Source organism: Orbicella franksi, chromosome 12 (assembly GCF_964199315.1).
Source record: "Orbicella franksi chromosome 12, jaOrbFran1.1, whole genome shotgun sequence".
Taxonomy (NCBI): Eukaryota; Metazoa; Cnidaria; class Anthozoa; order Scleractinia; family Merulinidae; genus Orbicella; species Orbicella franksi.
This window is the reverse complement of record NC_138156.1, coordinates 10,055,768-10,068,614: the sequence shown is the minus strand read 5'-3', so window position 1 is coordinate 10,068,614 and position 12,847 is coordinate 10,055,768. Positions and strand designations below refer to the sequence as shown.

Here is a 12,847-nt window from a genome sequence, read left to right as displayed (position 1 = left end):
ATTTTTTTTTTTTTTTTACCCAAAATAAGGGGGAAGCCAGGCCCCTCCCCTGGATCCGCAACTGTACTAATATAGAGGGTTGCTATGTTCGGGGAGTTTTTATTTGTGCTTATGCAACTGAAGAAAATCATGAGAAGTGTGAAAACACATAGAATACAACTTTCAAAATAGAGAATACAATTTTGAAAACACTAATTACATCAGCACAGAATAACCCATTTCTGAGTTGGCCTAAGCCTCTCTATCAGAGCAAGGCCCTGGTGCACAACCGTTTGTTTGAAAATGAGTTTAATTTGCATGTGAATGAAATCTCATTTTCATATGAAAGGATGGGCACCAAAACTTGCTTTGAGAAAGAGGCTTAAGGTAATTCGGAAGTCCTTCAAATGAGGCAAATGAGGATCAGAAAGAAACAGAAAGAAACATCATTCATATCCTGGTATGCACTGTGTATAATGACGTCTTCTATTTGTTATTTTTCCATTTTTTGTCTTCTTTTTATTTTACTACAAAGTATGCTTGAGGTTGCTCAGTTTGGGGTTATACGGTACTTTTATTAGTTATTGACTTATACAGTTTTAAATGAGTAGTCAGAACTTGGCAGTTGAACATTTTTGCAAAATAAGTTCCATGAATTTGTTATTCAATAGCCCTTTTCACGGTTAATTTTTCTCATTTGCATTACAATGTAATCCAACGTGGATGCAAGGCAATTTCGGGCTAAAACTACAAAATAGCCCGAAATTGCCTCACCTACATGCTAGATTTTATTGTGATGCAAATGAGCAAAGGTAACCGTGAAAAGGGCTATTACACAATAATTAGTATTATTGGCATGGGTAGTTGAATAATAAATGATGTATTTATAATGTGTAACTGCATTTCTTGTTTTCATTTAGTAAAATTCATTTATGAAACTCTATTTTTTGACTGACTACCTAAACACCATGTCACATGACAGGTTGCATGTAAAAAGGCAAAGGTAAAGTCTGCATACGAGCCAAGTGGCCCTTCAGGCTGGCACTTATTTCCGGTTTCTGTAGCATGAAGCAACTAGGGGTATTTCTACTCCCCTTGGATGGGATGCTAGTCCATTGCAGCGTTATCCCCAACATTAAATCCGCCAGTACCCATTTATACACCTGGGTGGAGAGAGGCACTGTGAGAGTAAAGTGCCTTGCCTAAGAACACAACAGACACAACACAATTGTGTCCCCAGCTAGGGGTCAAACCCAGAACGCTTTATCCTGCAGAGGCCAGCGCACTAACCATGAGGCCACTGCACCTCCCATGACAGGTTGCGTGTGCTTCACTGTAACTGCCCTGTGTCCATCAATATCCTCCAAGGCAATCTGAAATTTGTCCATAAAAGCAATCCTAACCTACTTGCCATCCATACGTTAGTTTTTGTTATCTGATCTGTTTTTCTGTTCTAACATTCTCAGTGACTTCTGTCCACCTTAATAAAGGTCAGTAGGCTCGATTTCCAGCAAAGGAAAACAGATTACATTAAAAAACCTTTGAAATGTCTTTAGATCTATCTGAAAAAAATTATACCTTCTTGGGAAGCACCATATTCTCTGCCTAACCCTGAGATAGTAGGCAAATCCCCCACTCCACGCCCGTGAGTTAGTAATGTTTCCCGCCCAGGCTGACTCGCCCCCAGGCTATTCGGAGTTTACATGGCCCTGGCCTTGGTTTGAACAAGAAAGCCGGTATTTTCACTGCGTTGCGGAAATCTTCGTTCTTTTATACGTAGTAAAATGTCAGAAAGGGAAAAGAATGTGTTCCTGGCCAAGCTAGCCGAACAAGCTGAGCGGTATGAAGGTAAGCCGATCGTTTTTGCCGCCATCGTAAGCGTTTTGTGTTGTTACTGTTAGAATCCTCGGTTTGTGATCGCATCACGTCGGTTACGGTAGAAAAACTGTAAAAAAAACCCTTCTTTTAACAAAGATTGCTTGAGTTCAGATTCGCTGATGTAGTACTTTTGAATGGAATTCACGCTTCTCGTTAAATCTAGCTTTTTACCCTCCTACCAAGGTTCGTTACGCGGTATTGAAAATAAGACTTAATTTCCACTACAAGCCTTTGATTTACCTTTGCTTTGCCTTTGTTAAAAGCTTATCGATTCGCCACTTGTCAGCGTGGGCGCTTCGTTATTCGGCGCTGTCAGAGCGGCATTTTGAGTAATGTACACCGACATATCGTTTAAAATAATCTACGCTGGGAGAAAAATGACGCTTAAAACGAATTGTCGAAAGCGACTTTTCTAATTGTAGTGTCAATTCAATTCAGTATAAAGGAGTGCTAGCTGGTCGGTTTGTTTAATTAACGTGGTGAAAAAAGCACGTTTATATTCCATATTTCTGGCGGCTTGTTGATAAAAAGATGTGTTATCATGCCTGCTTTTTTTTTTTTTTAAAAAAAAAAAAAAAAAACCTGTTCGATTTTGGTTGGTCTGATCGGGTAGTTTCTGTTTAACTGTTTGCTGCGATGCCTCTCGGGTGTGTATCTGTGAAGCTTGCCTCCTGTTCACCGTAAATCGGTGACATGTTAATTTTTGGCTTAAGGGTGAAATAAGCTTACATTTTTAATAGGCGGACAAAACTTCATTTAGTCCATGGGTTTTTCCCAAGTTACCTTATGCATGAGGAGAAATTTGTATGGTCTGTTAAACGTTGAGAAACATACATAATGAATGACTTTTTTGTCTTTTTCATGTAATATATATGTTGAGCATTTTATTTTCCAGCATTTTGGTTGATGTACCCTAACAATGTAATATTTAAATTTTCTTATAAGCTTATGCGAAGAGTGGCAAACTAAGTTTATACCATCTGCACATAATAATTGGATAGTTTTTCCCTTTATAGTTCAGTCAAGTTGAAGGATTTAAACATTTGCTTTGCCTTACTCAAACAACTTTATTTAAAAACATCACTGGGTAATTCAGTTCTCAAGAAGGCTAAAGAAAGGAAATCATTCAGTCATTTTGTATTGTTCATTGAACTGATGGCTGAATACAGCTGAAAGTTTCAATTGGCACTTCAATCCATGCACATTTTCATAAGACATGAAGCTTAATACTACTAAATAGGTTTAGAAAATAGCTCAAAGAAAATATTCACGCTGATTAATTTAAAATCGTGTTTCTATTAAACAACTAGATTATGAGCTCGGGATTTCTATCATGTGATAGTTGACGAGGGCGTAGCCCTCACATAGAAATTGAGAGCAAATTATCTAATTGTTTAAGTATAAATCTAATAGTCCTTCAAAACTTTATCTATATCCTCTTCACAGACACTTCAAAAACGCCAAGAAGCAGCCGTCATTTTGTTGACAAGTGCACACTGCTACACTAATCACTACATCTATCACAGAATAGATACTGAGTAGCTTAGCCGATCAGAGACTGGAATTCGTGATAGAATGCTAGTAGAATTATTCTAAAACTTGACAGAAAATCCAGCACCATCCAACAGTTTTGACTATAACATAAACAAGATGAATCCGAGGGTTGTTAACGTCGTTTCCGTATTGTAATAAGCCAAAAGTAGGTTTTCAAAGATGTTAACAATCCTCAGACTTGTCTTGTTTCTGTCAAAAAAAATACCCCTGGAGATAGATTTAGAAGAGAGGACAAACAAGGAGCTGTTTTAAAAAGTTCTGGAATGATCAGGGTGTGGGAAAATTTGGAGAGACCCTACTCCAAATTGTTCCCAGATCTTTGTGGTCAAAGCTGGAGGCAAAATCTGCTCAAATGTGATTTGGAAATTATCTGATCACCTGTAAGGAATTTGGCAGGTGAGACGAGAGCAAATACCCGAAATGAATTAATTTTCCAAATGGCAGGTGTGTCTGGTCATGAATTTGAACGTGCTTTGAAGCAAGTTTCCTTTACATTAGCAGGGAATGCTTTACATAAAGCTAAAATGCATGTGAGCAGTCCGAGGTTGTATGAGCTGTGTTATTGCAGGACAGAATTCGCACATTTAACGATGCACTATTGTTATCTTGCCATTATCCAAACTGAACCATAATTTGTTAAAATTGCTTGCTCAAATGACGAATTCTCCACACATACGCTATGCCATCTGTAGTTGGCAGTTAGCTTTTTGTCTTACATGTACAGTGGTTAGTGGTAACTACGTGTATTCTAACAGTAAGTGAAAAGTGACATGTTGCCAAGTTTGGCATTTTTGAGGAGTGCACATCAAAAGACAATAATATTTCTCACTGCAATTCCACTAATGCATGACGTAAAAAAAAATTATTAAATAAAATGTGGAGTAATATTTGGCTGTTTTGAGAACAGGTGCTCATATTCTCCAATTTTTCATGTATCAGAAATGGCAGAATACATGTGGAAAGTTGCAAAGGAAGGGCCGAAGCTGTCAACTGAAGAGCGAAATCTTCTATCTGTTGCCTACAAGAATGTGATCGGAGCTAAAAGAGCTGCATGGCGTATAGTTTCTTCATTGGAGGCAAAGGCAGAGGGCAAGGAGGAGAAGAACAAAGAACTGAGCAAGAAATTTAGACTTCAAATTGAGAAAGAGCTCAATGAGGTCTGTGAACAAATTATTTCTCTCCTGGAGGATCCTCTTATTCCTGATGCTGACGACACCGAATCCAAGGTTTTCTTTCTTAAAATGTAAGTACTGGACAGACCTGGACTTATAGAGGAACTGAAGAAGTCAATATACAATTTGTTGCACTTTGTTTTAAGTGCTTAAAGGTTGAAGTGGCTGGCTTGCAGTTTTGAGACATTTCCAGTAGTTATAATTCGACACATCAATACTATGTAACCACACTTAAGGTCATTCCCCAGTATTGCATTGCACATCCCTACTGCGCATAATTTCACGCATGATTAGTGCGTGCGCATTAAAAAATGGCGGCTTTTTCTTTACAGCTGGACCTCGCCATAGAGGTAAATCGTCATTTTCTCGCAAATGAGTATGGTGACCTATCATTTTTTTCTGTTGTTTTGAATTGAGTAATAAATTTCTCTGTGTAAAATAAATGTGGACCAATTCTCAGTGTAGAGCAAAAAGCAATCGTCGGAAACATGAATTTAGCAAGCAATCATAACTACAATCATGGTGCTTTTGTAAGGATTTATATGGGTATAAACAAGGTGCTTTTGCTCCTAAACGACCATGGGGACCCTTCATTTTTATTTCAAAATTTAAGTTCCTATAATATAAACAATCGATAGGCAAAGTTTCTCAAAAATCTCAGTGCAGGTTCTATTTCAGTGGAATGACCTTAAGAGCGGTTTCTACTTCGAACAATTTTCTTGTTAACCCAGAGAGTTCAAAATAACAGGGTCCAACTGTTGTTTCATGGGACTAGCGGCAACATCTGGTCATTGGCCTCATCTGGTGTGTGCCGTTCATATTCATCCTTGCTATCAGATTGTTGGTGCTTGGGGTTATTTTGGTGATCGGAGGTACCAAGTCACCCTGTTCTCAGGTCCTTCCATTCTCCAAGCACCTGCACAAAGGTTTCCATCCAAGGATGGTTCCAGCTTCCAGGGTTGCCATGGATACCCCCCTTCAGCATATGGCATTTGGCACCCCGTTAACCTTTTAAGCACCAGTTCCCAAGTTTTTTTTAAAATATCTATAGGATGGGTTCAGAGCCACCTTTTCCCAGCTCAATTAGCTTTCAAGTTATTCTGGGTGAATTTACCTAATAATTTTTCTGTGTCAATTATCTTTTTTTGTAACTAAGCATTTTTCTATTTTGGTAAAAGTCTGTGTTTTTGTTAAATTTTTGAAAAATTCAAGGTGGCTCTGAACTCATCCTACAGACGATTTGTGTGACTTCAGTAACATCACTTGGTAAAGTTTGTTACTACTGAATTGTAATAGAAGTAAAACTGTTGGAAACTGCTTGAAACTGTTGCCAGTCCCCGGGGGGTGGACTCCCATATAAAAGGACAGGGGTGCTTGTTTGAAATTTTGAAAAGAACCCCTAAGAGGTACAAAGATCCTGTTTTGTGGGCATGGCTCAAAATTTTTTTCTCCCCTTAAAGGTACCAATTCTTAAATAACTCATTACCTCCTGCTATATTTTCTCAGCTCAATACCCTAAAAGGTACCACTAAAGCTCCTGCTGTGGACCTTTTGAGGCTTAACACCCTGAGAGGTACCAAAACCACTTTAATTTTTACCCCTAAAAGGTACGTTTAGCATCCCTTTAATTTTTGTATGGGAGTCCCCACACCTGGGTTGCCAGTCACTTTAAAATCATTACTTAATATTTAATAGTTAATATTATTATATGGCTTTGGCTTGTGGCCGATATAACGCGCGCTCTGATTGGCTAAGAGCGAGATCTGAGCGGTCATTATGCAGCCATAATGCCCACGGGCCGATTACGGATTATGCAAATTAGGAAGAGCCCGGCTCTGAAAATTCAAGCGCATTGAAACAATGAAAGCCGATTAAAAACAGTAAGAGAAGTAAATTTAATTCCGAGTAGCTAAAAGTTTAGGGATTTTTCCTTAATAAAATTTATATAGAAGTCGTTTTTGACTTACCGGTAACCTTGGCGAGCACTAGTGAAAAGCAATCAAAGTTTGCCGAGTGTTGAGTAAAGCTAAAACCGCTAAGTGAAAAACACCATCGCCAGATGTGTCACGTATCCTGAGCAGAAAACCATGGAGAAACTTATAAGTTATCATCTTAGTCACAATAATTACCGAAATATTGAACTCCGTTTCAGTTCTCATCAAATAGATTCCCTCGCTTCAACACAAGCAAGTGAAAATCAGCTTCCAGGATCATCAGATGTAAACAATCGGGCGGTTTCTGTCGGTAGCAGTGTTTCTGATACCTGCAGGAAGATTTAGACGCTCACAAGGCTTGAAAAGTTCATTCATAAGTCCCAGAATGAAGAAGGCCAAGATATGTTGTCGAAAGCGAATGCGAAGATCGAGTTATTCTGAGCAGTGCATTCTGCAGCATTAGTATTTTCTTTCACCGAAAGACTGTTGGTTTGGACCATTTTGAAGCACTTTCTGTCTTTTCTTTATGCGTTGACGTTTCGCCACAACAATTGGAAAAACTCCCTCATCAAGTTGTGGCTCCACGATACTAGAATACCTTTTTGAGGGCTGTGACAATCATTTTTCCCGTAAAGAATTACAGTAGTGAAGTTCACTGACTGTCTAGTTTTGCCCTGGGTTTGAGACGATGAATGAATCGGTAAATGCGCGCATCGCCGGATGTAAATTGACGGCTTCCGCCCGAATGATTTTTTTTTCTTCAATTCGTGAGCCATATAATAAACAACTTAATAACCTCGACCGTTCAGTCGTTATGGGAAAATCTCAAACCTCAGCCTACCGTATTGACCGAGTGAGAACCAGGTCAATACGGAAAGACCTCAGTTTGAGATTTTCCCGTAATGACCTCACTCTCGGTTATTAAGTAGTTATTAATATTTAATATTGTCCTGCAAATGTTTCCCAAAATTGTGAGTGAAGGAAATTTTTCGCGGAAATAGCTCTTGAAAATATATAGCTTACCTGCAGCTGCTCATTAAATGGCTTTTAGCTAAGTGGCTGATGAGTTTGCTTTCAAACAGGAAGGGCGATTACTACAGATATCAAGCTGAAATATCTGATGATAGTGGCCGCAAAGAGGATGCCAGGGAAGCTTATGCGAAAGCCGAAGAGGAAGGCAAAGGTCTTCCATGCACAAGCCCTATCCGACTGGGCTTGGCCTTAAACTACTCCGTATTTCATTATGAGATCCTAAGAGATTCAGACAAAGCCTGTAAGGTGGCAAAGACAGCCTTTGATGATGCCATTGGTGACCTGGATACATTGAGTGAAGACTCCTACAAGGATAGTACTTTGATAATGCAGCTTTTGAGGGACAATTTGACGCTGTGGACTGCTGACATTGCTGGTAAGTGTTTGGTAAGAAACAATGGAAATGAAGCAAAAAAATGATCAACAGCAAACAGCAAGCTTTTGCTGTCTTAAGCTGTTTAAGCATTGAAGTGAGAATATTTCTACTTGTAAGTATTTTCCTTGAACAGGAGACTTGTTTTTATTCCTGTTTTGGATTGCTTTCAGGATTAGAGGAAATAAAACAAAAAACCTCTCTAATCTTTCTTAGTGAACTGTGTTAAGCACGGACAACAATCAGAGACTATCCGGACAACAATGAAGGAGCTTTTAAAAACACACTTGGATGTGGAGATTTTTTTGCTTCTTACTACACAATTTAACCCATGTTTGAATAAAATATTACTCCACTAGAGGTTTTCATTTCATTTTTTACTGAGCCATTTATAGTTTATGGAACCGTCTTGAAAAGTAAATATAAAAAATTCAGTTCAAAAGTCTACGTCACAGTGCAAATTTGCCAACTCCCAGAGAGCTTCAGCCTCAGAAATAGTTTGCCTGGGGGATATCTTTATATTTGTGAGAATATAAATTTTTCATTTTCATAAACTAAGTTAACCTATATGTCATATTAATTATTGTTAACAATATCAAATTATAAGTCAGATATATATGTTAAGTATACAAAAATGAAAAAATTAATTATAACTAAGCTATGCCCTTGGGAAAGCTGTCTCTGAGGTTGTTATAGACTGAAGCTCTGTTCCCTTGAGCATTTTTCCCTCAAAATATCCGCAGACTGTTTCTTAATTCACTGTCTAAGTTTGATTGTTGTAGACAAGAATACGGGTCCTGTTGGAATTATTATCAGAAGGACTATTTTTGCTTATTTAATTATTTTGAAACTTATTCAGTATATGGGAAGAATTTTGCACTGTCTTGAAAAAATTGTAGGTTGGAGTGTACATGAATAAAACATATAATATTATCATTGGTTAAGGCTTTCTAGGTAAAGAATATAGAAAAAAAAATCCACATAATTACGTTAAATGAACATTGTGCATGGAAGTCTTTAAGTGCACAATTGTATACTGTGATTAACAATAAAAATGAAATAATAAACATTTAAAGTTTTTTTTGACATTGACCCTGTTGAAATATTAGAACAATGTTCATAGCAACTCAAGAAAGACATTTTGACCAAACAACTTTGGTTGATATTTTTTATGAGAGAGGAGAGAGGCTGATTTAATTGGATTTGATTTTTTTGGGTCTGACTTTTGGGGGACTTATTTTCTGGAGGGATTTATTTGGCTGAGTATTATTGTAATTTAAAGACTCCTGTATGCGTGTAACTTGAGTATGAACCTCATATGTCTGGTGCTGATTTTTTTTTATATGCTCATAATATTCTTTCCCCACTCAGAAGACATTTGAAATTCAACCTATAAGACTCCGTGCTACTGGAAAAGCTTCGCAGTTTTGCATCGGTTCTTGCATGGGTTTTACGAACAGATGTTACAGCATGGGTTGATAAGCTACTACCTTTTAACACAATCACTTCATGGGCAGCATGAAGTTTTTCAAGGCAAATCTAAGACATCCCTTGAGCAGCGAGAAGAACGGAGCCTACCAACAGAAAAAATACTTGGACTAAATAACCAAGTAAATGTTTTTTTCTTCAATATTACAGATGATGATAAAGGAGATACCAAAGTTGAAGATATAGAGGGAGATGATATGAAAGAGTAGCTGGCAGAGACTGACTTCAGGAGTTATCTTAGAAATGTTTTGTGGATAAACTGTATATTTTAATTAAGGGCACATTTCGATGGGATTCATTTCGCATTTCGATTAGATTCTTAACTCCAACAACAGATTTTGCATTTCTTTACTTAACAGTTTAATCCAAGATCACTCTGATTGTGGTGCATTTAATAGAGGAACCGAAGAATCCTTGCCCAGAGTGGATTCTTCTGTTCTTTTGATGCGTCATGATTTGAGTGATCTTCAGGATTAATCTGTTTAGTAAAGAAATGCAAATTCCGAATTTGGATTCAAGAATCCAACTTGGATTTTCCCAAAGAACTGCACCCTGATACATATGTATGGCAGGAAATGTGTAGCCAGGATGTCAAGCTTCCCAATTTTTTTTTTTTTTTTAAACTTATAATCTTTGTTCTCTGAGGTAAAATTATCTGTTGTAATTATGGTAGATTTCGTTTTACACCTTTAATCTCAAATATATCATTGTAAGAAGTGTAGTACAGTTGCACCTCTGCTAATGGACATCTCTGACAGACGGACACCTCCATAGGCAGACACTAAGTCATGGTCTTGTAAATCAATACTTAGTTTTGATTTAACCCCTTGAGTGCCTATATGACGTACTCAGTACATCATGATTTTTGCCTCTCAGGTGCCTATATGACATACGCAAATTTTAAGAGATTTAGTCAAACTCCCAGTACACCAGAAACAACTTTTATCGGCACCTGAGATTCGTAGGAGTTTTTTCAAGATTGCTGTGTTATCGTATGGAAATCAAATAGTGTCAACCTCAGCGAAGTTAACCGTATCGAAGAGACATTTTTATGACCTTTCAGAAAATGTGTTCATGTCTATAGTTTAAGTGAAAAAGCTTACTGCATTTGAATTTTTTCACTGGACACCCATTTTCAGGACACACAGCAAATGCAGTGGTCTGGTACTCAAGGGGTTAAAAGATGTTCACCTACAGGAGGTTCAATTGTACATAATGAAACAGTGCTTCAAATTACATTGGTATAGGTAATCATACGGTTTCGAGTTCATTTTGGAATTAATTTGCATGAGTGACCTTTTCAAAAAGCTGAAATTGCACGAGCCGCTTCGGCGAGTGTAATTTCAGCTTTTTGAAAAACTCACAAGTGCAAATTAACTCAAAATTGACCGAGAAAAACCGTATGATTACTTATTAATAATATAAACATGAAAAAATTGGCACTGAGGAAGTGCTGAAAGATCTTTCTTGAAGCCATTTTTTCTCATTTGAGAAAACTTTTTTCAAAGTTTCAGCACAAAATTTTCGTTATCATTTTATGTGATATCATTTTCTTAGAAAAGTTCCTATTGTCTTTCAGTCAATCATAATCCAGAATTTCGATGTGTAATTTGCACTGGTGTTACACTTTTTGCACTGATGTTACACTTTTTGCACTGGTGTTACACTTGAACTGCACTGCTCTTAGCCAATCAGAATCAAGTAATTTTTTCATGTGTACTGTTATGAAGGTTATTATAACTACAGTAGACAATAGAATGTTTATTTTTTACCAAAATTGACTTGTTGGTTTATCTTATTTTAGTTTTTTTCCCCTTTGTTTGTTTGTTTGTTTGTTTTTTTCACTTCGCTGTTTCTCTCCAGCTTAGCAGTAAAAGTTGATTTTCATTTTCTAGCTTGATTTATTTTGCTAGACTAAATAGACTTTTGTTTTGGAGAGACTGTTTCGTGGCATACCCAAGCACGCTAGCCTGGGTAAGCAAATATCTTTCTTTGCACACTCACGTCTTTTACTAACTTAACTAATATATAGAAATTTATTTGAAATAAGCCCTTCTCTAATGTTAAGCCCCTCCCAGAAGGAATTACAATGTATGTTGTGGTGTATTACTTTTTAACATAAAGTCAGTTACTTGTACATTTAATGTCGTTCCAGTAAGATGGTTAATCCCAGAGGGCTGCAACATTCAGAATTTGTTACAATCTTGAAATTTTGTTGCTGCTTCAGGGAAGCTGGCTACTTTCGGAGCTTTACAGTACTTTAGTTTTTTTTAAAGAGTTTAGCAAGATATAGGCGGTTGAACAAGTATTTGCATAGCGTTAAGTGTCATGACGTTGTTATACAAGTACAAGTACTTGTAGATCATTTAAGACACAGCAGCTGGATAATAAGCTTAATAATAAAGAACTTATGAAGAGTGGTGTTTTTTGATGTAATTTAGTTAAAATTGGCTCGTGAAAGTCAATGGAATTAAATCCTCATACATTTAAGAAAAAGAGTTTTAGTAGAATTCTACTAGTATACTACACGTAATGCAGATGCTGTAATCTGATTGGCTGAGCCATTGCACACAATCAGCCATTAATGTGCAGTAGCTTGGTGTGGTCGACAAAATTGCAACGTTTCCTCGTTTTTCCGAAGCTTTGAAAGAACGTTTAGAAACAAATGAATAATCAAATTCCTGAGAAGACTAAAAGGAGGGCATTTACGGTTTCTTTAATTAAAAAAGCTCGAAATTTTTGAAAGAAACTGATAAGCGCGCGTAAGCAATTGCAAATGTCAAATTGACAATTCAGTCAATTAATGACGTATGTAGAATTCAGGCTCCAGTTGTTTGAAGGGTCACGTGATAAATCACTATCCAATGGATAGAGTGGTTTGTTTTGTCAACGCCCATCCACTGGATGGCGATTTATCCGGTGCATAATGTTACCCACCCCTTTGAACAACGTGGGCCAGAAAAGTGATGGTTTGCTGGTTACCACTTTTGCTGAAAAATGCTTGATGCTTTGGGCTATGACAAAGGGAAAGGCAGCAACACGAAAGTTTTTCACTAAACAAATCTCAATTGAAGGATTCGGTGGTAAATGGCAAAGGGGCGTTAGCAACTTTTGGTCAAAAGTGAACTTTGTGGAAAAAAACTCCAAATTTCACATGCCGATATGTTTAGATGTGAAACAATGTCCTGTATTTTTTGTTTTGCTTAGTTTTTTGCTGGATTTTGCTTTGCTTTCGAGACGAAACGAATGTTATTATGGTGTGAGTATATAGATTCTGACTGTGATTTACTCTTTCAGTCCCAAACCATCAAATTTTAAGCCCTTCTGATCATTTCCGTTACAAAGTCATCAGTATCAAAACGCCTAGGGTCTATAACCGAAGAAAGATCGATTGGACAATAACTCCCATTAGTAGAATTCTACTAGCTAGTATAGTA

The 12,847-nt window shown here is 37.3% G+C and overlaps 1 protein-coding gene across 1 annotated transcript; it reads left to right on the top strand.

The window, feature by feature from the left end:
* The first annotated feature begins 663 nt into the window (after positions 1–663).
* LOC145464146 (14-3-3 protein zeta-like) lies at positions 664–11,910 on the top strand. Its single transcript, XM_081447961.1, has 4 exons — positions 664–1,827; positions 4,351–4,654; positions 7,600–7,925; positions 9,561–11,910. Exons 1-4 carry the CDS (start codon positions 1,764–1,766, stop codon positions 9,617–9,619), a joined length of 753 nt encoding a protein of 250 aa, XP_081304087.1. The 5' UTR covers positions 664–1,763; the 3' UTR covers positions 9,620–11,910.
* Positions 11,911–12,847: the final 937 nt, after the last annotated feature.